General features: G+C 57.5%; 1 protein-coding gene across 2 annotated transcripts; it reads left to right on the forward strand.

Annotated features, from left to right (window-relative positions):
- The first annotated feature begins 1489 nt into the window (after positions 1-1489).
- LOC133346400 (muscle, skeletal receptor tyrosine protein kinase-like) lies at positions 1490-25215 on the forward strand. Of its 2 annotated transcripts, XM_061557925.1 has the most exons (12): positions 1490-2460; positions 9135-9261; positions 10924-11075; positions 12470-12597; positions 14906-15047; positions 16862-16891; positions 17206-17333; positions 18314-18476; positions 19001-19460; positions 20595-20780; positions 20944-21092; positions 21819-25215. In XM_061557925.1, the coding sequence occupies exons 1-12, from the start codon at positions 2397-2399 to the stop codon at positions 22544-22546; spliced, it is 2457 nt and encodes an 818-aa protein (XP_061413909.1). In that variant the 5' UTR covers positions 1490-2396; the 3' UTR covers positions 22547-25215. The 2 variants fall into 2 exon arrangements, with proteins under 2 accessions (XP_061413909.1, XP_061413910.1); XM_061557926.1 differs by lacking the exons at positions 1490-2460; positions 9135-9261 and having other exon boundaries at positions 10734-11065.
- Positions 25216-25925: the final 710 nt, after the last annotated feature.

Genomic DNA, 25925 nt, shown 5'->3' on the forward strand with positions numbered 1-25925 from the left:
TCGAAATGTGGACTCCACCGGTTCCATCTGTACAGGGATAGAGTGTTTTGCCCTCTCGCGCGCGTGGGGGTTTCTCCGGGCGCTGCGGTGTCCTCCCACACGCAAAATAAACGCTCGTGAATTGTCTGAAAACATCTTAACACGCAGAGGGCCGCAGAGCTTGGGCCATTGTTGGCAGCGCTGGTGGCAACTCGCCGCGTGGCTGCTGCTGCTGCCATCCGGCTCGTTGTCCGTGGTTCCTCGGCGATTGTGAGAGATGCAATTTGCACGAATGATGGTAGGGCGCAATTTACAAGCTGTTCCAGATGTCTTGTGACTCCCCCCCCCCCCGCTAGTTAATTTACCCCGAACATTGTTATTGTTTATTTTATATATTAATGTATTATTTAATATAAACTTACATTGAAAAAAGTTTTAGAGAATTAAATGGGGGTCACAAGACATCTGAACCGCCCTGTATATAACTAAACATGTATTTATTATGACGTGGTATTTGGTGGTGGGTGTCATTTAAACAAAAGAGATTCGGTCTCGATGCCCTGTCCATATTTACGCAATGAGGCCACTTCTGTCTGTTCAGGAGGCTGCTGCTGCTGCCGGTCAGTGTGTCAGCGCTGTCAGCGAGCACCTATTAAGGCCAGTACGGCACACGTGCGGGTGGCATTGCCAACCAGCGCGGCAGGTCACGGTGGTGCCAACCCCAGGGCTGATGATATTCACGGAATCAGCCACGACAACGAGGAGTGCCGAGTGAGGTTCGGGTCTATCTTGGGAGTGGCCTATTGACGACATCTGCTCGACCTAGTTTCCACAGTCGTCCTCTGGGATCAACCTGGCTCCATCCTCCCATCATCATCGTGTCCCCATCATCCAGCCCCATCCTCCCATACTCCTGCTCCATCCTCCCCGTGCCCCCATCCTCCTATCCTCCTGCCCCATCTTCCAGCCACATCCTTCCCGCCTTCCCATCCTCCAGCCCCATCCTCCCCGTGCCCCCCAACCTCCCATCCTCCTGCCCCATCCTCCCCGCGTCCCCCATCCTCCCATCCTCCTGCCCCATCCTCCCCGCGTCCCCATCCTCCCATCCTCCTGCCCCATCCTCCCATCCTTCAGCCCCATCCTCCCCGTGCCTCCCATCCTCCCATCCTCCCCGTGTCCCCATCCTCCCCGCTTCCCCCATCCTCCTGCCCCATCCTCCCCGCGTCCCCATCCTCCCATCCTCCTGCCCCATCCTCCCATCCTTCAGCCCCATCCTCCCCGTGCCTCCCATCCTCCCATCCTCCCCGTGTCCCCATCCTCCCATCCTCCTGCCCCATCCTCCCCGCGTCCCCGCACTCCCCTCCTCCTCCTCCCCGTCCCCGCCACCTGTCGCTGTCCGTCGCTGCGGCGGCCTCCGTAGAGGCGGCGCTGTCCCCTATCCCCGGACGGACTCGCCTCTCTCTCTGTCTCTCTCTCTGTCTCTCTCTCTCTGTGTCTGTCCACCTCATCAGCCCATCTCCCACCTCGTCTCCTCCCCCCCCGCCAGTTTCTCCACTCTTCGTCTTCACCTCGTTGTCTCAGCACCCCCCTTCCCACTTCAACTCGTCTTCGGCCGGTCTTCACGTCGCATCCGCGTCAACCTCCACCTCGTCACCCTCGTCGTCCTCGTCTCTGCCCCCCCCCACCTCGTCTCCTCCCCTCCTCACGCCTCGTCGACTCGCCTCCACTTCGTCTCAACTCCTACGACTCGCCCACCTCGTCACCCTCGTCTCCACCATTACACACCTCGTCACCCTCGTCTCCACCATTACACACCTCGTCACCCTCGTCTCCACCATTACACACCTCATCACACTCGTCTCCACCATTACACACCTCGTCACCCTCGTCTCCACCATTACACACCTCGTCACCCTCGTCTCCACCATTACACACCTCGTCACCCTCGTCTCCACCATTACACACCTCGTCACCCTCGTCTCCACCATTACACACCTCGTCACCTCTCCAATCTCCACACACCTCGTTACCTTCAATCTCCACACACCTTGTCACCTTCAATCTACACACACCTCCTCACCTCGTCACTCCCCCTGTCTCCACCCACCTCGTCACCCCTCCTGTCTCTCCCCACCTCGTCACCCCCCCCGTCTCTCCCTACACCTCGTCACCCCCCCTGTCTCTCCCTACACCTCGTCACCCCTCCTGTCTCTCCCCACCTCGTCACCCCCCCTGTCTCTCCCTACACCTCGTCACATCTGCTGTCTCTCCCTACACCTCGTCACCCCCCCTGTCTCTCCCCACCTCGTCACATCTGCTGTCTCTCCCTACACCTCGTCACCCCTCCTGTCTCCACCCACCTCGTCACCCCCCGTCTCTCCCTACACCTCGTCTGCGCTGCCTTGAGGAGGGGAACGATGGCGGGACGCGGCGTCCGCGCCCTGCTGCTGTGGCTCTGCGTGGCCTCCGCCTCCCCCGACGGTGAGGAGGGTGAGGAGGTGGTGGTGGACGCGGGGTGAGGAGGTGGTGGACGCGGGGTGAGGAGGTGGAGGACGTGGGGTGAGGAGGTGGTAGAGACTGTGCAGACGAAGAGCGAGTGTGTGTGTGTCGGTGGTGTATAGAGTACATTGGTGTAGGGTGCAGTGTAAGGGTGTTTAGGGTGTAGGGGTGTGTAGGGTGTGGGGGTGTGTAGGGTGTAGGGGTGTATAGGGTGTAGGGTGTGTAGAGTGTAGGGGTGTGTAGAGTGTGGGGTGTATAGGGTGTAGGGGTGTATAGGGTGTAGGGGTGTGTAGGGTGTGGGGGTGTATGGGGTGTAGGGGTGTTCAGAGTGTGTAGGTGTATAGGGCGTAGGGTGTGTAGAGTGTGGGGGTGTATAGGGTGTAGGGGTGTGTAGAGTGTGGGGGTGTATAGGGTGTAGGGGTGTGTAGGGTGTATGGGTGTATAGGGTGTAGGGGTGTATAGAGTGTAGGGGTGTATAGGGTGTAGGGTGTGTAGAGTATGGGGTGTATAGGGTGTAGGGTGTGTAGAGTGTGGGGGTGTATAGGGTGTAGGGGTGTGTAGAGGGTGGGGGTGTATAGGGTGTAGGGGTGTGTAGGGTGTATGGGTGTATAGGGTGTAGGGGTGTATAGAGTGTAGGGGTGTATAGGGTGTAGGGTGTGTAGAGTGTGGGGTGTATGGGGTGTAGGGGTGTGTAGAGTGTGGGGGTGTATGGGGTGTAGGGGTGTGTAGAGTGTGGGGGTGTATAGGGTGTAGGGGTGTGTAGGGTGTGGGGGTGTATAGGGTGTAGGGGTGTGTAGAATGTGGGGTGTATGGGGTGTAGGGGTGTGTAGAGTGTGGGGTGTATAGGGTGTAAGGGTGTGTAGAGTGTGGGGGTGTATGGGGTGTAGGGGTGTGTAGAGTGTGGGGTGTATAGGGTGTAGGGGTGTGTAGAGTGTGGGGGTGTATGGGGTGTAGGGGTGTGTAGAGTGTTGGGGTGTATAGGGCGTAGGGTGTGTAGAGTGTGGGGTGTATAGGGCGTAGGGTGTGTAGAGTGTGGGGGTGTATGGGGTGTAGGGGTGTGTAGAGTGTGGGGGTGTATGGGGTGTAGGGTGTGTAGAGTGTGGGGTGTATAGGGTGTAGGGTGTGTAGAGTGTGGGGTGTATAGGGTGTAGGGGTGTGTAGAGTGTGGGGGTGTATGGGGTGTAGGGGTGTGTAGAGTGTTGGGGTGTATAGGGCGTAGGGTGTGTAGAGTGTGGGGGTGTATGGCGTGTAGGGTGTGGAGAGTGTAGGGGTGTGTAGGGTGTAGGGGTGTGTAGAGTGTGGGGGTGTATAGGGTGTAGGGGTGTGTAGAGTGTGGGGTGTATAGGGTGTAGGGGTGTGTAGAGTGTGGGGGTGTATGGCGTGTAGGGAGTGTAGGGGTGTGTAGGGTGTAGGGGTGTGTAGAGTGTGGGGGTGTATAGGGTGTAGGGGTGTGTAGATTGTGGGGGTGTATAGGGTGTAGGGGTGTGTAGAGTGTGGGGTGTATAGGGTGTAGGGGTGTATAGGGTGTGGGGGTGTGTAGAGTGTAGGGATGTATAGGGTGTGGGGGTGTAGGGTGTAGGGGTGTGTAGAGTGTGGGGGTGTATAGGGTGTAGGGGTGCGTAGGGTGTATGGGTGTATAGGGTGTAGGGGTGTATAGAGTGTAGGGGTGTATAGGGTGTAGGGTGTGTAGAGTGTGGGGTGTATGGGGTGTAGGGGTGTGTAGAGTGTGGGGGTGTATGGGGTGTAGGAGTGTGTAGAGTGTGGGGGTGTATAGGGTGTAGGGGTGTGTAGGGTGTGGGGGTGTATAGGGTGTAGGGGTGTGTAGAATGTGGGGTGTATGGGGTGTAGGGGTGTGTAGAGTGTGGGGTGTATAGGGTGTAAGGGTGTGTAGAGTGTGGGGGTGTATGGGGTGTAGGGGTGTGTAGAGTGTGGGGTGTATAGGGTGTAGGGGTGTGTAGAGTGTGGGGGTGTATGGGGTGTAGGGGTGTGTAGAGTGTTGGGGTGTATAGGGCGTAGGGTGTGTAGAGTGTGGGGTGTATAGGGCGTAGGGTGTGTAGAGTGTGGGGGTGTATGGGGTGTAGGGGTGTGTAGAGTGTGGGGGTGTATGGGGTGTAGGGTGTGTAGAGTGTGGGGTGTATAGGGTGTAGGGTGTGTAGAGTGTGGGGTGTATAGGGTGTAGGGGTGTGTAGAGTGTGGGGGTGTATGGGGTGTAGGGGTGTGTAGAGTGTTGGGGTGTATAGGGCGTAGGGTGTGTAGAGTGTGGGGGTGTATGGCGTGTAGGGTGTAGGGGTGTGTAGGGTGTAGGGGTGTGTAGAGTGTGGGGGTGTATAGGGTGTAGGGGTGTGTAGAGTGTGGGGTGTATAGGGTGTAGGGGTGTGTAGAGTGTGGGGGTGTATGGCGTGTAGGGAGTGTAGGGGTGTGTAGGGTGTAGGGGTGTGTAGAGTGTGGGGGTGTATAGGGTGTAGGGGTGTGTAGATTGTGGGGGTGTATAGGGTGTAGGGGTGTGTAGAATGTGGGGTGTATGGGGTGTAGGGGTGTGTAGAGTGTGGGGGTGTATAGGGTGTAGGGGTGTGTAGAGTGTAGGGGTGTATAGGGTGTAGGGTGTGTAGAGTGTAGGGATGTGTAGAGTGTGGGGTGTATAGGGTGTAGGGGTGTGTAGAGTGTAGGGGTGTATAGGGTGTAGGGGTGTGTAGAGTGTGGGGGTGTATAGGGCGTAGGGGTGTGTAGAGTGTAGGGGTGTATAGGGTGTAGGGGTGTGTAGAGTGTAGGGGTGTGTAGGGTGTGGGGGTGTATAGGGTGTAGGGGTGTGTAGAGTGTGGGGTGTATAGGGTGTAGAGGTGTGTAGGGTGTGTGGGTGTATAGGGTGTAGGGGTGTGTAGAGTGTGGGGGTGTATAGGGTGTAGGGGTGTGTAGAGTGTGGGGGTGTATGGGGTGTAGGGGTGTGTAGAGTATGGGGTGTATAGGGTGTAGGGGTGTGTAGGGTGTTGGGGTGTTTAGGGCGTAGGGTGTGTAGAGTGTGGGGGTGTATGGGGTCTAGGGGTGTATAAGGTGTATGGGTGTACAGTATATGATGAATCGTAGGGGTGTATATATTGGGTGTAGTTCTTGATAGTGTAGTGCTTGAGTGTGGGGTGTGTTGATGTGCCCCGTGTGACGGTAAACGAGTGTGGTAAGTGCAGACTGGGTAGTAGGGATGCCGCTGTAGGGATGTATGACTGTGAGTGGTGTGTGAGTGTGTATTGTCAGTCCGACCTGAACCAACCCCCACCGCGCCCCGCGAGCCAAATAACTGTGCTGTTGGATTTGTGGCATCTGGTGGCCCGTGTCACGGCATTCGTTTGAATCAGCCCGTCCATTATACAGTATAGAGAGAGTACAAACACTCCACCTCCTCCCCCAGTGTGGGGGTCACAAGCGTTGGGCCAAGCATTTCCTTCTCAATGTGATTATCCGGCGTTTAAGAAAAAAATAAGGTGCCTCCTTCCCGTAAAGTCACGTAGGTATTCTAGATTTGAAGCTTTCGTGACTGCAAGGATTCATACTCTTAGTTCTTTAGGTAAAGTCACGTAGGTAAAAAATGAAATTAAAATGATTTTTTTTATTAATTTTAATTAATTTTTTTACCTACGTGACTTTACCGATAGAACTAAGAGTATGTCACGTAGGTACTTAATAAAATAAATCTCGACGTTTCGGGCGCAACACAAGCGCCCGAAACGTCCTGATTTATACTATTTTATACCCACGTGACTTTACGGAAAGAACCAAAGAGTATGGATTCCTGCAGTCACGAAAGCTTCAAATCAAGATTGCCTCCTGCAACTTCGGCGACCAATACTATCCATAGTCGAGGTTTGTTTTTTTGTCTTCGCTGGAGTCCCTTAAAAGATGCAGGGATTCAAAGGCAACGCCACATCGTGCCCTCTATTTAAGAGCGATGCAGGAGGAGGATCTCTCCACAACTCTGTGGCTGTCGCCTGACGATGCCGGTTGTTGTAATTACCGGCGAAACGTCACGGGTACTCGAATTGTAAATGTCACGTGTTGTGCTCGTGACGAATTGGCCACGTTTTGTTTACGCGACAAACCCCTTACTGATCGGCCGTGTCCGGGTGGTGGCGGGTTTAACGACACATTAATATTCACTCGATTTAACCCCAACAAAAATCTCTATTATGCTGCTGTATGTCCTTTAAACCCTGACCTAGAAAAACCGCTGGCTTACACTGCAGGGAATTTTACGCGGTGAACAGCTGTTCGCTGACAATGGACTCTGAAATATTCCTCGGGGGTGCTGAGAGAGAGATGTTTGCGAAGCCACCCATGCCCCCCCTCTCTCTCTCTCTATCCACTTCCTCAGCCTCCCTCTGTCTGTCTCCTCGTCAGACTCACCACTCGTCGCCTTCACCTCATCATCATCATCTCACCGTGTTGCCATCATCAACCTCCCTTCCCTCTCCACCTCATCTTCGACCGGTCTTCACGTCGCATCCCCGTCAACCTCCATGTCGTCGTCTCGCGCTCCCTTCGTCTCGTCTGCACGTCACCTACGTCTCCACCATTATACACCTCGTCACGTCTCCAATCTCTACACATCCTCGTCACCTTTACAATCTCCCTACACCTCGTCACCCCTCCAATCTCCACCCACTCATGTGTCAAGTCACTCAGGAATTCACCGACTCACTCAAGCACATTCATCCACTTACTCATTCACCCACTCACTTGTCAAAGTCACTCAATAATCTAACCACCCACTCACGTTCACGACCCCAATCACCCTGCCCTTTAGCTTTGCGCACCTGTTCAAGTTTGACCCAGACAGTCCAGGAATTGGCAGCTGTGTTCGGGGTGTCAGGATTGGATTTGTACCGCGATGTGTTGGCACTCTTGCTGCCCTGGATCAGTTTTGATACTGGTAGTAACCTCCTGGTTACACCAGCCCACAGGGGATTATTGTGTCCGTCCGTCCGTCGTGAATCCAAAAATGGGAGGGATGGGGCTGGGTGGAGAGGGGAGGGGTTGGGTGTGGAGGGAGGGGCTCGGTGGGGAGGGTGGGGAGGGGCTGGGTGGGGAGGGTGGGGAGGGGCTGGGTGGGGCTGGGTGGGGAGGGGCTGGTCACCCCGTGGTGCCCTTATAAAACTCAACATTTAACCTACTCACGCCGGCTTGCGGAATACACCACGCCGCCGTTGACCCTGGCCATTGACCAAGCAACCCAACGTTCCTACCAGCTCCCTCCGCAGGAATGTGTTTATAGACCTCGGTTCACCGAGAGAGAGATAGAGAGATATCCGGGTTTGGTCTACAGTGAACATGTGGCAACTCTTGCCAAGAGGTATGGACCCCCCGTACATTTGTCTGTTGTGTGTGAAGGGCTCAATCTCCTGCCTGTGTAGTCCTTTGGTCAACATTTTATTTAGCAGCCCCCTCGCACCACCTCTCCTCCCCCCCATTTGCCACTGTGATGGATGGCAGCCGTGCCATGAGGGGTTGATCAGCTGACTCACGGCAAGCTGTTTCTCTCTCTCTCTCTCCAATTGGCATCACAGCGCTGTGTTCGTCACATTGCACCACCGTGCTCCCGCGTGACACCACGAGGAGGTGCGGGGACTGTTCCAGCCAGTGGTGTGCACCTAGCCTGGCACGAGGGCTGTGGTGACGTCACTGTCACTTTTAGTGGCGAATAGCGGTCGTTGATTATGTTGAAGGGACCACCATAAAACTATAAACAAACTAAATATTTTATTTTACCAGGCAAGGCCTACTGAGCTATTTTTCATAAGCGATCTGGCCACTAAAAGAAAGCTCAACGAAGTGGCTTATCATCATCACTTGTGAAGTACCGGTGAAGACACTTGACGCCGAGGTGGAGGCACACGGATATTTATTCAACACAACTCGTATGTGACATACAGCACTGGAGGGGGTATCGGCCCCCTCACCCGACTAGCTCAAGGATACACTTCCTGGCTAAGTCCTAGCCTACCTCACAGTCCTCCACTACTGGGCTAGGGGAGGCTACTTGGCCCGACACTGGTAAGTCGGGCCGGTACCCGGAGTCCCAGACCAGCTCTTAGAAGAGCACCGGCTCTGGCTTTCGGGACCACGCCGCTGGCTCGGTCCTGTTCGGCCCTGACAAGGACATCGAACGAGGGAGTCCAGGGCTCTATCTAAGACGTCTTCAGTCTTCTTAGTTAACTATAACATAACTAACTCCCGAGCCCATATAACGTCCCCTTTTATACCCAACCCTCCTTGAGGGGTGGGGCCCCGGGGGATCATAACGCCAAACCAGCCCCCCCCAGGGTGTCTGGCTCGGACGTCGCAGAGGGCATCTCCCTGTGCACACACGTAGCCCCGCCCACTGTGTTTCTTTCCCATAGACTGCCATACATAACGGCCCTCTCTCTAACATCCCTACACTTGTAAATGTATAACAGCCAGATACTCAAACGCATGTTTCTAACTATGGAGGGAAAAACAAGAGGAAAAATCCACGCGACCACGGGGAGAGAGACACGCAAACTCCAAATATACAGGCTTCAGGGTTGGGATCGAACCCACGACCTCCCGCATACCAGGTGAGGTCGTTAACATCTCCGAGGCCAACCGTGAGGCTATTGGGGTGGATTTCTGTCTTCGTCCGTCCCAAGGACCCGTCATCACCTTGGGGCCCGAGAACCAGGATGCACTGGTGGAGCAGGAGGCGTCCTTCACGTGCCACGTGACGGCCTCCCCACCAGCCGAGATCACCTGGTCCCGCAACCACGTGCCCGTGAGGTGAGCCAGCTCAGCTGCCCGAGTCCGTCCCCGGTGTCAAGGACAATGGTTCTCCCGCTGCCTGCGCAGACACGGGCTCGTCCACCATCTGCTGCTGCTGGTGCTCGAACCCGCGATGCTGTGCGATTTGAGTGGTGGGAATTGTCGTCGAGCCGGGCAGTGGGAACGTGATGGTATACGACGGCGCGTCACATCGGTGCTTCTCAGAACACCAAGTGTGAATAGGTCTAATCCCGGAATTTAATTTAATGAATTTTATTTTCTACCTACGTGACTTTACCGAAAGAACCAAAGAGTATTGGATCCCTGCAGTCACGAAAACTTCAAATCGAGATTATTCCCGGAACTCCATACATTTCCATTTCGATCACAGAGCACACCTGTACACGAGTCCACAAAACAATAGGGGGCCTTGATCAGACACACGGACACAACAACAACAGCCGCCATGCGCCACTAAGTGGCAGTGACGTATCTACAACGCCTGTGCCAGGCTAGGTGCACTTTGAGGCCACGTGAAGTGTTGGAGGCTCGATGGCAGGAGGGCCCGGCACAGACCCAGGTGCCGTGGGTTGACTGACTGAGATGACTGGCAGATGCACAAGACGCACAAGGGTACTCGCGCAGACAATACCGTCAGAGATTCTCTGCATGACCGTGGGTGGTGTGGCCGGACCCACGCCCGTCCACTTGTCTCCCCAGTGCTGATAATTACTCACCACACCAGGGCACTAATGAGGTCCAGGACCGGCTCTGATGGCACTCGCCACTGATATTACCCCTGCCCAGGAATCAAACTCGGGGCGTCGGGTTCGTAGCAAAGTTGCACAATCCGCGACACCGCCACTTCCTCCGGCACGCACAGACAACACACACGTACAGACGCAAAGACAAAGCAAAGACACACGTACACACACGTACAGACGCAAAGACAAAGCAAAGACACACGTACACACACAGACGCAAAGACAAAGCAAAGACACACGTACACACACACAGACCCAAAGACAAAGCAAAGACACACGTACACACACAGACGCAAAGACAAAGCAAAGACACACGTACACACACGTACACACACACGCACATACACACGTACACACACACAGACCCAAAGACAAAGCAAAGACACACACACGTACACACACACATACACACACACGCACATACACACGTACACACACACAGACCCAAAGACAAAGCAAAGACACACACACGTACACACACACATACACACACACGCACACACACACGTACACACACACAGACCCAAAGACAAAGCAAAGACACACACACGTACACACACACATACACACACACGCACATACACACGTACACACACACATACACACACACGCACAGCACGTACGCGTGGTGCCGCTGTGCCGTTCCCCGCCTTCGTCGGTGCTGCTCGCGAGTAGCACTCGCCCCGACAGCCTGTGCAGGCAGACCACGTGGGGGTTGGGTGGGGATCTCCACCTCTGTCCGCGTGTGTGCGTGTGTGTGTGCGTGTGTGTGTCCGCGTGTGTGTGTGCGTGCGTGTGTGTGCGTGTGTGTGTGCGTGCGTGTGTGTGCGTGTGTGTGTGCGTGTGTGTGCGTGCGTGTGTGTGCGTGTGTGTGTGTGTGCGTGCGTGTGTGTGTGTGCGTGTGTGTGCACCGCAGGCGCTTCGATGCGCGCTACCGGCTGGGCGAGGGCGGGCAGCTGCTCACGGTGGTGACGGTTGAGGAGCCGGACGCGGGCGTGTACTGCTGCACCGCCTCCAACGGGCACGGCACCCCGGCCAACGCCTGCGCCGCCCTGCAGGTCAAGATGAGTGCGTGGCGCTCAATCACCGCCCCGTGCTGCTGCTGCTGCCCCGTGCTGCTGCTGCCCCGCCACCCTGTGTGTTGCCCCGTGCTGCCCCGTGCTGCTGCTGCCCCGTGCTGCCCACCCTGCCCCGTGCTGCTGCTGCCCCGCCACCCTGTGTGCTGCCCACTCCTGCCCCGTGCTGCTGCCCCGCCACCCTGTGTGCTGCCCACTGCTGCCCCGTGCTGCTGCCCCGCCACCCTGTGTGCTGCCCACTGCTGCCCCGTGCTGCTGCCCCGCCACCCTGTGTGCTGCCCACCCTGCCCCGTGCTGCTGCCCCGCCACCCTGTGTGCTGCCCCGTGCTGCTGCTGCCCCGTGCTGCTGCTGCCCCGCCACCCTGTGTGCTGCCCACTGCTGCCCCGTGCTGCCCCGCCACCCTGTGTGCTGCCCACTCCTGCCCCGTGCTGCTGCTGCCCCGCCACCCTGTGTGCTGCCCACTGCTGCCCCGCGCTGCCCCGCCACCCTGTGTGCTGCCCACTGCTGCCCCGTGCTGCCCCGCCACCCTGTGTGCTGCCCACTGCTGCCCCGTGCTGCTGCCGCCCCGCCACCCTGTGTGCTGCCCACTGCTGCCCCGCGCTGCCCCGCCACCCTGTGTGCTGCCCACTGCTGCCCCGTGCTGCCCCGCCACCCTGTGTGCTGCCCACTGCTGCCCCGTGCTGCTGCCGCCCCGCCACCCTGTGTGCTGCCCACTGCTGCCCCGTGCTGCCCCGCCACCCTGTGTGCTGCCCACTGCTGCCCCGTGCTGCTGCCGCCCCGCCACCCTGTGTGCTGCCCACTGCTGCCCCGTGCTGCCCCGCCACCCTGTGTGCTGCCCACTGCTGCCCCGTGCTGCCCCGCCACCCTGTGTGCTGCCCACTCCTGCCCCGTGCTGCTGCCCCGCCACCCTGTGTGCTGCCCACTGCTGCCCCGTGCTGCTGCTGCCCCGCCACCCTGTGTGCTGCCCACTGCTGCCCCGTGCTGCCCCGCCACCGTATCTGCTCCTCACTCGTGACCCCAGTACCGCCCCGTGCTGCCCTGCTGCTGCCCCGCTGCTTCGTGCTCCCTCCACCTGCCTCGTGCTGCCCGCGCCCAGCCTGTGTTGCCCTGCGCTGCCCCCACGCTGCCCCTGCGTGACCCTTGCCACCCTACTGCCCTGTGTTTACACGTCTCGCTTCGAGTCTCTCTCGCGTTTGTGTGCGTGCGTTCACGCACGAGTACGAGTGAATGCACACACACATACACGCGTGTGCGTTTTGTGGATGCGCAATTGAGTGCGTGTCCCTGAACGTGGTGCGTGCGTGTGCGCGTCTGCGTGCGCGTCTGCGTGGGTGCGCGCGTCTGCGTGCGTGCGTGCGTGTGCGCGCGTGCCCGCACGCTCTCAGAGCCGCGCGTCACCCGGCCGCCCGGCGACGTCACGGTTGTGGCGGGCGCCAAGGTGGTGCTGCCCTGCATCTCCATGGGCAACCCCACCCCGGCCATCTCCTGGACCAAAGACAACGCTCCTCTCAGGGTGAGCGGTCAGCGCGACCCTCCTCGCCTCACCTGACCGCGTAGCCGCCCCACCTGATCTCAATCCATCCCGACCCATCCGTATCTGCCATCGGCTTCCTTGTCTGTCTGTGTTCACTTGTTCGTAGGGGTCGGCACGGTTTGAACCGACTCAAACTGGTTTCAAATTGAGCAAACCAAACCAAACCAGCGACGACTGAACCAAACCAAACCAAAACCAAACCAAACTAAGCTAAACCAAACCTCTTGAGTTGGCTTGAACCGAAAAGATGCGCGGCAAACAATATTCGCATTCAATACAAATATCAAGTGTATTAATCGCTAATTTCTACGCAGGCTTTCTTCATATTGAGATTCACTAGCAAGTACTGGACGACGATGTCGTCCACAGCCATCTCCTCAAGCTTGGCACGCCCAATGTCTTTGAACGCAGTGTGGTAGTTCAATGGCAGTGAAACCCCAACACTAGGCAACATCCGCGCCCACGAGCGCACACACATCTCGGCCTTGAACGTGCACTTGTGCAGGTTTGGTCGGTCGAGAAAGGAGCGCTTGGCGGCCGAGTTTGCTCTCTCGGAGGGCACGGACGACGCCGGGATAGGCAAATAGTCGAGGGCCACGCGTCGCAGGCGCGGGTACTTGCCGCCGTACAGCTTCCACCACTCGACGACGTCCATGCTCAGGTCCTGAGTCGGCTCAAGCAGGAAGCGGTCGACCTCGGAGGCGGCGCCGTCGTGAGCGTTGGGCGCGTAGACCATGTCAAAGAGGATGTTAATGCCGCCACGCGGCGCCGCGTCCGTCGTCAACGCTGGGTAGCGCTGGTTGAGAATGTCCGTCATCATGTCCTTGATATTGCTGTACTCGGCCTTTACAACCAACCAAACTAGTTTGAGCCGGTTCCACCCTGTCCGAGCCAAACCGAGTCGGTTTTCGTAGCCCCAAACCAAACCGAACCAGTTCAAACAGAGCCAAACCAAACTGATTTGGTTCGGTTCAAACCGCGGTTTGGTGGTTTGAGCCAAACCGTGCCGACCCCTACTTGTTCGTGCCTCGTTTTCCCCTCCATCTTTCCGTGCCCCCTCTGTGGAGTGCCTCTGTGCCCTCCTGTCTCTCTGTATATCTCCCTTGCCTCCCCGTGTCTCCAAGTGTCCTCACGTTTGTGTGCCCCACGTATCTCTGCATGCCTCTCACTGTATCCCTTCATGTCCTTGTGCGTCCCAGTGACCCCAACTGTGTTTTGGTGTGTCCGCACACGCCCTCACGTGCCGTATTACCCCCACTACGGACCCCCCACCCGTGCCCACCCACACCGTGTTTCCCCCACTGCGGACCCCCCACCCGTGCCCACCCACGCCGTATTACCCCCACTGCGGACCCCCCACCCGTGCCCACCCACACCGTGTTTCCCCCACTGCGGACCCCCCACCCGTGCCCACCCACGCCGTGTTTCCCCCACTGCGGACCCCCCACCCGTGCCCACCCACGCCGTGTTCCCCCCACTGCGGACCCCCCACCCGTGCCCACCCACACCGTGTTTCCCCCACTGCGGACCCCCCACCCGTGCCCACCCACGCCGTGTTCCCCCCACTGCGGACCCCCCACCCGTGCCCACCCACGCCGTGTTCCCCCCACTGCGGACCCCCCACCCGTGCCCACCCACGCCGTATTACCCCCACTGCGGACCCCCCACCCGTGCCCACCCACACAGTGTTTCCCCCACTGCGGACCCCCCACCCGTGCCCACCCACGCCGTGTTCCCCCCACTGCGGACCCCCCACCCGTGCCCGCCCACACCGTGTTTCCCCCACTGCGGACCCCCCACCCGTGCCCACCCACACCGTGTTTCCCCCACTGCGGACCCCCCACCCGTGCCCACCCACACCGTGTTTCCCCCACTGCGTACCCCCCACCCGTGCCCACCCACGCCGTGTTCCCCCCACTGCGGACCCCCCACCCGTGCCCGCCCACGCCGTGTTTCCCCCACTGCGGACCCCCCACCCGTGCCCGCCCACACCGTGTTTCCCCCACTGCGGACCCCCCACCCGTGCCCGCCCACGCCGTGTTTCCCCCACTGCGGACCCCCCACCCGTGCCCGCCCACGCCGTGTTCCCCCCACTGCGGACCCCCCACCCGTGCCCACCCACGCCGTGTTCCCCCCACTGCGGACCCCCCACCCGTGCCCGCCCACGCCGTGTTTCCCCCACTGCGGACCCCCCACCCGTGCCCGTCCACGCCGTGTTACCCCACTGCGGACCCCCCACCCGTGCCCACCCACGCCGTGTTTCCTCCATCCACGGTCCCCGCTGCAGGAGTCGAGCCGCGTGTCGGTGCTGGCGTCGGGGAACCTGCGCGTGCGGGGCGCCACGCGCACGGACGGCGGCCTCTACCGCTGCGCGGCGCGCAACAGCCTCGGCGTGGAGTACTCGCGGCCCGCCCTGCTCACCGTGAACGGTGGGGGGGGGGGGGGAGAGGGACAGGGACGTGAGGACACGGGGATGCAGGGACACGGGGGCACGGGGACGTGAGGGCACGGGGGCACGGGGACGTGATGACACGGGGGCACGGGGACGTGATGACACGGGGGCACGGGGACGTGAGGGCACGGGGGCACGGCGACGCAGGGATGCGGCGGGGGCACAGGGACGTGAGGACACAGGGGCATGGGAACATTGGGACGTGGGGACACGGAGACGGGAGTACGTGGAGATATGGAGACTAAACTATAAACGAATCAATGTTTTAAGTTACCAGGTAAGGCCCACTGAGCTATGATAGCTCTTTTTCAGAAGCGACCTGGCTATCACAAATGATAGCTCAACGAACTGGCTCATCATCGTGTGGAAACGTATAGTAGCCGAATACTCTAAATGCGTGATGTTGATTCTAAATATGGAGGGAAAAACCGGAGGACCCGGAGAAAAATCCACACGATCACGGGGAGAGACACGCAGACTCGAAATATACAGCAGGCATCGTCAGGGTCGAGATCAAACCCACGACCTCCTGTATACCAGGCGAGGAAGATAACATCTCGCCACTGTGGTGCTGCCATTGGGTACAGGAACACGGAGACATGAGGACCACAGGGGGAGGGGGACACAGGGACAAGGAGCATGAACTATCAACAAGTGAACTCCGGTCATCCTCCCAGCAGCACCGGCTTTTGGCTTGCTCTCGAACAAAGACGGTCACCGCATCGTGCGCTTTCAGATGCGCTTCTGCGGCCGTCTGGAACGCTCTCCCTTCCGATATTAGGAGGCCATTGGAACTATGCACATTTAAATCATCGAGATTGGCAAACGCGCTCCTTTCGAACTGCTTTTTGTGTTTCGCTTGTTGTCCTTCCCCCGCACGTCCGATTAGCCCAGCTGGCTGCGTACGGTGCGAAAGAAGTTGAGCGTACATATGTAGTGTCGAAGGTCTCTTCTTCCTTCTTGCTCGAGGCTTGTGTGTGTGTGGGTGGCGTGCGTCGCACACACACACTCAGTCGGAGACGAGGCAGTCGCACGAGGCACCGTCCTCCCCTTTTATTGTTGTGGAGTTCACGCCACCAATTCGGGCCCCCTCTCTCTCTCACGACCACGCTGCCGCACGACCCGTCACAGACACGACCCTGGCACAGACACGACCCGTCACAGACACGACCCTGTCACAGACACGACCCGTCACAGACACGACCCGTCACAGACACGACCCGTCACAGACACGACCCGTCACAGACACGACCCTGTCACAGACACGACCCGTCACAGACACGACCCGTCACAGACACGACCCTGTCACAGACACGACCCTGTCACAGACACGACCCGTCACAGACACGACCCTGTCACAGACACGACCTGTCACAGACACGACCCTGTCACAGACACGACCTGTCACAGACACGACGCTGTCACAGACACGACCCTGCCCGCGTTGCACCGACGGCGTCGACCGAGACGGCCAACTTCTGTCCGGCCGCGCGATGACCGGGCGAAGGCGGCAGCGACGAGACGAGTCCACTCCCAGAACCGGCAGCCCGGAGCTCCCGCTCTCTGCTGCTTTTATTCCCCACGAGGTCGACCGTGACCCTTGCCCCAGTGCCTCGGCCCTCCCGGCACACCCGTGTATATGCTCAACGGCGTGTATGCTAAGTGTCTACCTGCAGCTGCGGCTGCTGTACCAGTCAGCGCTATGTCACTACACATACAGGGGCACGCGGCGACACTGAGCTTCACCGAACCTTAACGCTGCCTCCTTCTACTGTGCCCGTGTCTCTGCAGAGAAGAGCGTGGACCACGCAAGTGCTGAAGGTGGGTGTCCCTGTGTCCGGTGTGTCTCTTTGTCTCCGTGTTTCCACGCGCTGTACCTGCATGCTGCGTGTGTGTGTGTGTCCTGTGTCTTTCTGTGTTTTTGTCTCAAGCTGCGTGTCCGTGTGTCTCGTCGTCCATGCTGCGTCTCTCTCTGTCCGTGTATCCACGCCGTGTCTCTGTGTGCCCCATGCCACGTCGTGCGCATGTCTCCGTGTCTCATGTCTCTGCGCGTCTCTACGCAGTGCATCTCGTCCCTCCGTGTCCCGTGCCTCTGTCTCCACGCCGTGTCGCTCCGTGCCGTGTGGGCACCGCAGGTCCTGCGCGCATGCTGCAGGCCCCAGAGGCCGAGTATCAGGTTCGGCACGGGGCCGAGCTGGTGCTGCTGTGTCGAGCTCGGGGCCTCCCTCCTCCCACACTCACGTGGACGCGTGACGCTGCCCCCGTGAGTCCTACACTGGGCAGCACACTGGGCAGTACACTGGAAGGTACACTGGGCAGCACACTGGGACCCACACTGGGCAGCACACTGGGACCCACACTGGGCAGCACACTGGGCAGCACACTGGGACCCACACTGGGCAGCACACTGGGACCCACACTGGGCAGCACACTGGGACCCACACTTCGACCTACACCAGGCACCAGACTGGGCACCAGACTGGGCACCACACCAGGCACCACACCAGGCACCACACCAGGTCCTACACTTAGAATCCCAGTTGTGATGCGCAACGCAGCATTGGGTTGTAATTTAAACCGATTGTGTCTCTGTGAGTATCTCTGTCAGTGCCACCGTGAGTGTCGTTGTGTTGCTGTGTCGCAATGTGACTGTGAGTATCGCTGTGTCACTGTGAGTGTCACTGTGAGTGAGTATCTCTGTGAGTATCTCTGTGAGTGTCGTTGTGTCGCTGTGTCGTAATGTGACTGTGAGTATCTCTGTGAGTATCTCTGTGAGTATCTCTGTGAGTGTCGTTGTGTTGCTGTGTCGCAATGTGACTGTGAGTATCTCTGTGAGTATCTCTGTGAGTGTCTCTGTGAGTATCTCTGTGAGTGTCTCTGTGAGTGTCTCTGTGAGTATTTCTGTGAGTGTCACTGTGAGTGTCTCTGTGAGTGTCTCTGTGAGTATCTCTGTGAGTATCTCTGTGAGTGTCTCTGTGAGTATCTCTGTGAGTGTCACTGTGAGTGTCGTTGTGTTGCTGTGTCGCAATGTGACTGTGAGTATCTCTGTGAGTATCTCTGTGAGTGTCGCTGTGAGTGTCGTTGTGTCGCTGTGTCGCTTTGTGACTGTGAGTATCTCTGTGAGTATCTCTGTTAGTGTCTCTGTGAATGTCTCTGTGAGTGTCTCTGTGAGTGTCTCTGTGAGTGTCTCTGTGAGTATCTCTGTGAGTGTCACCGTGAGTCTCACCGTGTCGCCGCGTACAGCTGCCTCCAGAGCTCTCGCCGGAGGTGGTGACGCGCGGCGCGGTCACGGAGTCCTGGGTCCGGCTCCGCGTCTTCCTCTCCGCCAACTTCGCGTGCCGCGCCGACAACATTCACGGCAGCGCCGAAGCGCGCACACGTGTCTCCCTGCAGGGGGAGGGGCCCGGTGGGTGGTGGCGGCAGGGGGGTCGACTCAGCCTCAAATTAGTACCTGGTGCGGTGTGTAGTAAACATCGCCACTGGGCGAGACAAAGGTGGTCGGGCGCAGTGCTGGCCACCCACCCCCTCGTGTGCCGTGCCGGCCTTTGTAGGTGCTGCTCGCTAACAGCACTTGCCCCAACAGTTTGTTCAGGCTATAAGGGGGATCTTTGTCTTTGAGGTCGGTCGGATTTGGGGAGATGATGCTGTCCGCTGACAGCAATTCAATCAGTCAAAACCGTTCGAATGCTCACGGTGGACCCATTAAAATAACGTGAATTGAATCGCGAAATTCCACCACTCAGCACTCGCCGCGCGTTCATGATTTTACTGCACCCTGAGAGTCGGGAGGTGCCACCTTGTCCCTGCCATTCACCCCACACCGCCCTGCTCACGTGGTCCCCCAGCCCTCGCGTTCCCCCCCCACCAGCCCCCCACCCCCACCAGCACCCTCTACCACGCACGGCTCACGCTTGCGCTCCCTTCGTCCAGGATCACCAGGCGAGGCGTCGACGGCTCCGACGACTCCATCCCCCGCGCGCGGCGCCGTGGCCCCGGCAGTAGAGGTGGCTCCAGCGCGCGGCGGCGTTGGCGGAGGTGGTACCGCTGGAGCAGCCGGTGCTGGCGGTAGCGACCGTGGCGCCGGCGGTAGTCACGGCGGCGTTGGTGCCGGCGCCGGCGTTGGTGTCGGCGCCGGCGCTGGTGGCGGCGGCGGCGATGACGGCGGTCGCCGTGGCGGCGACGGTGCTCGCCACGACGCGGGCACGCCGGAGCACGTGGCGCCGCCCCCCGTTGCGGCGTCGGCCACGCACTCCATGCTCGTGGTGATCTCGCTCGTGTCCGGCCTGGGCGCGACCGCGCTGCTCGTGCTGCTGGGGGCCGCCGTGTGCAACGCCGTGCGGCGCCAGCAGCAGCAGCGGCACAAGGAGCGCCAGGACGGGCCCGGCGAGCGGTGCGGGAACGCAACGCTCGCCACCAGTAACAGATATCTGAGCCAGCCCTAGATTGACTCGGCGTTAAGTGAGCACCTGGTGCGGTGTGTAGTGAACTCGGCCACTGGGGAGACAAAGGCGGTCGGGGCGTGGTGTTGGCCACCCAGCCCCTCGTGTGCCGTGCCGGCCTTCATAGGTGCCGCTCGGTGTTCAGCACTTGCCCCAAACAGTCTGTTACAGGCGATACGGGGGATCCTTTGTCTTGTCAATGCACTGATGCTTGTGCTGTGAATATTAACATGCACTGGGCTAAATGAAGACAGCTTCACAGGTGCTGCACTTAATTTAGCTAAATTCCCTTTCTGGAGGGTAACAATTTCACCACGGATGTATGTGGTGCGGCATGGTGGTGCGTGCGGTGTCGTTTTATTTTTACTCTTTACCAAATTACGTATTTATTTTACCAGGTAAGACCCACTGAGCTATGTAGCTCAACCAAGTGGCTTATCATGCCGAAATGTATAGCAGCCAAATTCTCTAAACGCATGTTGATTCTAAATGTGGAGGGAAAAATCGTAGGACCCAGAGAAAAATCCACACAACTACGGGGAAAGAGAGACACGCCAACTCCAAATATACGTAAATTTACGCGATATAACCCAAAAAAAAACAAAGCCTACGTGTTAATCTCCGAATATACAACAGGCATCGTCAGGCTCAGGATCGAACCCACGACCTCCTGTATACCATACTCTTTGGTTCTTTCGGTAAAGTCACGTAGGTAGAAAAAATAATAGATCACGACGTTTCGATCGCAACAACAAGCGACTGTCTTCAGGTGAGAGAATCAGACTGCTGTGGACGAAGCATTATATTGACCCGAGAGGGGGGGTTGCCGCATCGGGCAAGAGGGTGGGGCCAGCGATTGTGAGAGATGGACTGTAGGACATGTGAGAATGAGAGTTCAATCCAAAGGGCATGTGAGCATGAGAGTTCAATCCAAAGGACATGTGAGAATGAGAGTGCAATCCAAAGGGCATGTGAGCATGAGAGTGCAATCCACAGGACATGTGAGCATGAGAGTTCAATCCACAGGACATGTATACCAGGCGAGGTAGTGAACCACTGGGTACGGTGGTGCGGTGTCTCCGCAGGGCCGGCCCGCCATGCGAGGCGCCCTCGAACCACGTGCTACTGGAGCGGATCCCACCCAACCCCATGTACCAGCGCCTGTCCAGCCTGCTGAGCTCGCGGCTGCAGAGCCTCGAGTACCCGCGCAACAACATCCAGTACGTGCGCGACATCGGCCAGGGCGCCTTCGGCCGCGTCTTCCAGGCCAGGTGGGCGCCGCACCTCCTGCCCGCTCGTCCGCCCGACCTGTGACCCGCACTGCAAATCGGTCACGCTTGTACAAGGAGCACCCCCCCCCCCCGAGCCTGGCCCCTGTGACCCCCCGTGCCCCCGTCCTTCCTAACCCCTCCGCGCCCGACTCCTGTGGGGCAGGGCCCCGGGGCTGCTGGTGGGTGAGGCGATCACCATGGTGGCCGTGAAGATGCTGAAGGAGGAGGCTTCACCAGACATGCAGGCCAACTTCCACCGTGAGGCGGCGCTCATGGCGGAGTTCACGCACCCCAACATCGTCAAGCTTCTGGGTGACAAAAGCACACACACATCCGCACGCACGCGCGCACGCACATACCCACGTGCACCCGCGCTCGCATGTACATGCACACACGCCCAAGCTTGTGCCAGGCTACGTGCACTTTAAGGCCATCACGTGAAATGTCGAAGGCAGGAGGTCACGGGGCAGCTTGAGGTGTCTCCCCATTACTGATGTTTACACACCTTACCGAGTACTAATTTTAAGGCCGAGTAGACCTTGGCAAAGGCAACAGGACCGGGTCACGTAATCCTCACTGGTGTTGGCCGTTACATTGCTTTCATGGCTTTATTTTGGTGATTTCGAAAACGTTTTTTGGTTTGGCCATGTTTGTTTGTTGTAGTACGGAGTTAGACTGATGGCCTTAACCTAAGTTGTCTTGTGGTTGTTGTTGTTGTTTGACTTGCATCCCACTGGGATTTTTGCACACAGCGTTGGTGTACGGTGCTTTTTCTGCATTTTGCTGTCTTTTCTTGGATTTTCTGTTTGCACTCAGTCACATATTTACTTTAAGATGTTTTCTTGTTCATGTTTTTGTTTTTTTGTTTGTTGCGGTTGCACCCGATTCAAGAGCCGAATGGCTCACAGGGCTACACCTAGTAAATTAAACTGAAAGCTGAAACTGAGCGGGAATCGAACTCGGGTGGCCGGGTTCGTAGCGCAGCGTGCTAACCGCTACACACACACACACGATCTGACACACACTTGCCGCCCACAGGAGTGTGCGCCGTGGGCAAGCCCTTCTGCCTCCTCTTCGAGTTCATGCCGCACGGAGACCTCAACGAGTACCTGCGGCGCTGCAGCTCCGAGGCGGCGCTGGCGGCGTCGTCGCCGGCGGCAGCGCCGACGGTGACGACGGCGACGACGACGACGCAGGGTGACCGCTCCACGCTGTCGGCTCAGAGCAGCGGCTCGGAGCCCGTGTCGCTGTGCTGTGCCGACAAGCTGTTCGTGGCCACGCAGGTCGCCGCCGGCATGGCCTACCTCGCCGAGCGCAAGTTCGTGCACCGGGACCTCGCCACGCGCAACTGCCTCGTCGGCAACCGCCTCGTCGTCAAGATCTCCGACTTCGGCCTCTCGCAGAGCATATACGCGGCCGACTACTACAAGGCGAACGAGAACGACGCCATCCCCATCCGCTGGATGCCGCCCGAGTCCATCTTCTACAACCGCTACACGAGCGAGTCGGACGTGTGGGCGTTCGGCGTCGTCCTCTGGGAGATCTTCTCGAACGGCCTGCAGCCCTACTTCGGCATGTCGCACGAGGAGGTCATCTACTTTGTGCGCGACGGCAACGTGCTCGCGTGCCCCGACGGGTGCCCGCTCGACCTCTACAACCTCATGCGCCTGTGCTGGGCGCACGCGCCCGCCGACCGGCCCAGCTTCGCCAGCGTCCAGCACGTGCTGGCGCGCATGCACGCGCAGCTGACGGCGCCGGCGCCATGAGTCGCGATGGGGAGCCGCCACCTTCCCCACCGCGTCCCTCGTCCGGGACGCGCTCGCGCTCTCTCGCTCGTTACACTGACGGGGCGCTGGCGCCCCTGCAGCCGCGGGCCCGTGCCGTCGCCGGTTCCCGCCCCAGTGGCGGCTTTGGCCAAATTAGGTGCCTCTCGTGCTCAGCGCGGGGGTTCATTCTGCCCCGGAGAGCCCTGCCGTGGCTCCGGTGGCACTCCCGTGTTCTGCCTAGTGGGGGCCCCATGCTCAGCCGGGGGGAGTTCAGTTTGTACTGCCCGGATTGGCTCCAGGACATCCGTTCTCGGTCGGGGGACTGCGTGCCGACCACGGGGTCTCTGTGATCGCCCAGAGGACCCGTACCCTGGTATCTGGATCCCCGTCTTGAGCCTCTAGGTCCCCTATCTAACCCAGGGGGCTCTTGTCTGGGCCCTGGAGTTCTCTATACCGGCCCTGATAGCTCCTGTCTGTCCCTGCTTGTCTGTCCCTGCTCTCTGACTATAGGGTCCCTGTGTGATGCTTAGGGACAACTTTGACCCGACGGGCCCCTGTCCACGCAGGAATGTGGGCTGTGGGCCCCGGTCGAACGCGTGGGTGTGTGAATGAGCGCTTTTCATTGCCGCTCCGACGGCAGTGGGGGAGCGTTTTTTTTCTCTCGAAAGGTCGCGATGAAATAAAACGATTCTTTTTCGATTTAAAGCTTTCGTGACTGCAGGGATTAATATTATTGGTTCTTTTGGTAAAGTCACGTAGAAGGGAAATAATAAAATAATAAAAATAAAACAATACAATTTTCACGACGTTTCAATTGCAACACAAGCAATCATGATCAGGTGTGAAAACCACAGCAAGAAAATTTGTTGCAATCGAAACGTCGTGAGAATTTTATTGTTTTATATTTGTATTATTTTATTATTTCCCTTTTACGTGACTTTACCGAAAGAACCAAGAAGATGAAAACGATTCGTGTTCACATGCGAGGCCTGGGACGGCGCTCGGTGATTTACTATACCTGGAGTTTCCGCCAATGACCTCGGCGCTTTGACATGAACTACGGACACGTGTGTTAATGCGCTGTCGCGATGTACATTGAGTAGGGGGTGCAATGATTCATCTGAATTCTCTATCCCATGACGATGCATCAAATCACGTAAGAATGAAAATGTTTTTTTCGATTTGTACGCACTGTATTTAATTACTTCATACCATTGCCCTTGCAGACACTGGAGGCGCTACAATTCTCTGCAATGTGAACATACGTTTTTTCACGAATTGAATCTCCACCCCGAGATGTAACATTGTGTAATAATAACCAGCACGGGGCCGGCGGGCGGGCGGGCGGTGGGGGATAAGTAGGATTTGAAATTGGAACATCAGCCATGATCTATCCACTGCTGGACGAATGCCTCCCCACGCCATCGCTGTATCTCGACGTCTCAACTGGAAGATGGGACAAACATCGGCCGATGCCATCAACCCGGCAACCGAACATCAACCAACGATCCCCCGGGTCTCTGGAGCAACGACAACTCGACCGGCTCGCGATGCCACGAAATGCGTCTGGCTCCTGCACACGAGAGGTTGATCTCGTCGCTCCACCCGCGACGGCAGTCGCCTTCTCGTTCCCGCTCCCTCTTGGCTGACGTTTCATCCCCAGTCTCGTCCACTGGCCCGTTATTTCTCCGAGGCCGTGCTGTGTGTCCTGTTCCGCGAGCCGGCTTAACTATTCCGAATGGTTAACGTTGTCTCCCATCGGCATTCGTGGTCCCGATCTGTTGCGTTCCTCTTGATTTGTCTCGGTGTATTTTTTTGCAGTAATACATCGCACCACACTTATGTGCATGCAGATACTCCTCTACTTACGAACATTCGACTTACGAACTTTCAGAGATATGAACCAACCTGGTCCATACGTCCAGTTGCGGCTGTTCGGACCGAGAGTCGTAAGTTCAACGGCCACGCAATAGATGGCGGCGGTGGCATCTACATCTGCAGAACGTGAAGAACCAGTGGCATCTACATCTGCAGAACGTGAAGAACCAGTGGCATCTACATCTGCAGAACGTGAAGAACCAGTGACATCTACATCTGCAGAACGTGAAGAACCAGTGGCATCTACATCTGCAGAACGTGAAGAACCAGTGACATCTACATCTGCAGAACGTGAAGAACCAGTGACATCTACAGGAGATTTGGCAACTTTTAAAGCCATTCTCTGTGTTTAGTGTACATGCCTTACAACATGTTTGACTTACGAAAAAATCGACTTACGTACAGAACTCTGGAACCTAACTTTTTCGTAAGTAGGGGAGTCCCTCTATGTTGAACTTCTTGTACACCGTACGCAGGCCAAACGCGTTAATCGGAGTTAAAGCCCAGCCATGTTTTTTTCTGCTTTAAACAAATGCTGCTGGGAAGAATAAGAAAAACAATTGCTGTTGAATACACCAATCAGATCACACGGAACCTTTGTACGCACGTGTCATTTACATTATCAACGTGTGGATAAGGTAGAGCACAAAATGGGACCTTTTTATAGTATCAAAGTATGAAAAAATATGAGTAGGTGTTTACCCTTTCTGGTAATAAAACAGGAGTTGTGTTAATATGTTTAAACGTCAAATAGATAAACCTTTTGCAAGGAATCGAATCTGCATTATGGGCCGTCCGTAAATGACGTCACACACCTAGGGGGGGAGGGGGGGGTCAGACATTTGTGACGATGTGTGACGAGGAGGGGGGGGTGAGAAATGTGACGTCACATCAAAATGCACAACTTTAAATAAATATAAACAACACGTTCTCCTTAATTAAATAGACTTTTTAATAAATATTTTCTCCTACAACATCAGAGTGCAGCGCCACATTAAATACGCACTACAATGACAATAGTTTAAAGCGATTTGAAGCATGTTTCTTTTTTGAGGGGGGGGGGGGGGCAGAGCTTTGTGACGTCATATTTGAGGGGGGGGGTCTGACTTTTTGTGACGCCGTGTGACGAAGGGGGGGGGGGGTCAAAACTCGTCCCAAATCGTGTGACGTCATTTATGGACGGCCCCTTACCCATACGTATTTGTGTTGAACATGCAAACAAACATGCTCTGGTAATATACAGGCATTGTCTTTGAGATTGATTGGCCTACACTAGAGACAGCAGCCTTCTTCATGACCCAGTCTCACCAGTGTCAGAGTTACGTAGAAGGGAAATAATAAAAAATAAAACATAATAAAATACAATTCTCACGACGTTTCGGCCACAACGCAAGCAGCCGTCCTCAGGTGAAGAACAGGGCTGTCGGAAAGACAGCGTCTGAAACGCCCTGTTCTTCACCTGAGGACGGCTGCTTGCGTTGTGGCCGAAACGTCGTGAGAA

This window comes from Lethenteron reissneri, chromosome 24 (genome assembly GCF_015708825.2).
Source record: "Lethenteron reissneri isolate LAM-NWPU_2019-01 chromosome 24, ASM1570882v1, whole genome shotgun sequence".
Lineage (NCBI taxonomy): Eukaryota > Metazoa > Chordata > Hyperoartia > Petromyzontiformes > Petromyzontidae > Lethenteron > Lethenteron reissneri.

What these genes read in the sequence shown, in the direction of transcription:
- LOC133346400 (XM_061557925.1), top strand. Translation starts at nt 2,397, where the DNA reads ATGGCGGGACGCGGCGTCCGCGCCCTGCTGCTGTGGCTCTGCGTGGCC. An exon ending in CGCAACCACGTGCCCGTGAG is followed by an intron (nt 9,262 to 10,923) that starts GTGAGCCAGCTC and finishes TGTGCACCGCAG; the next exon opens with GCGCTTCGATGCGCGCTACC. An exon ending in GGACGCGTGACGCTGCCCCC is followed by an intron (nt 17,334 to 18,313) that starts GTGAGTCCTACA and finishes CGCCGCGTACAG; the next exon opens with CTGCCTCCAGAGCTCTCGCC.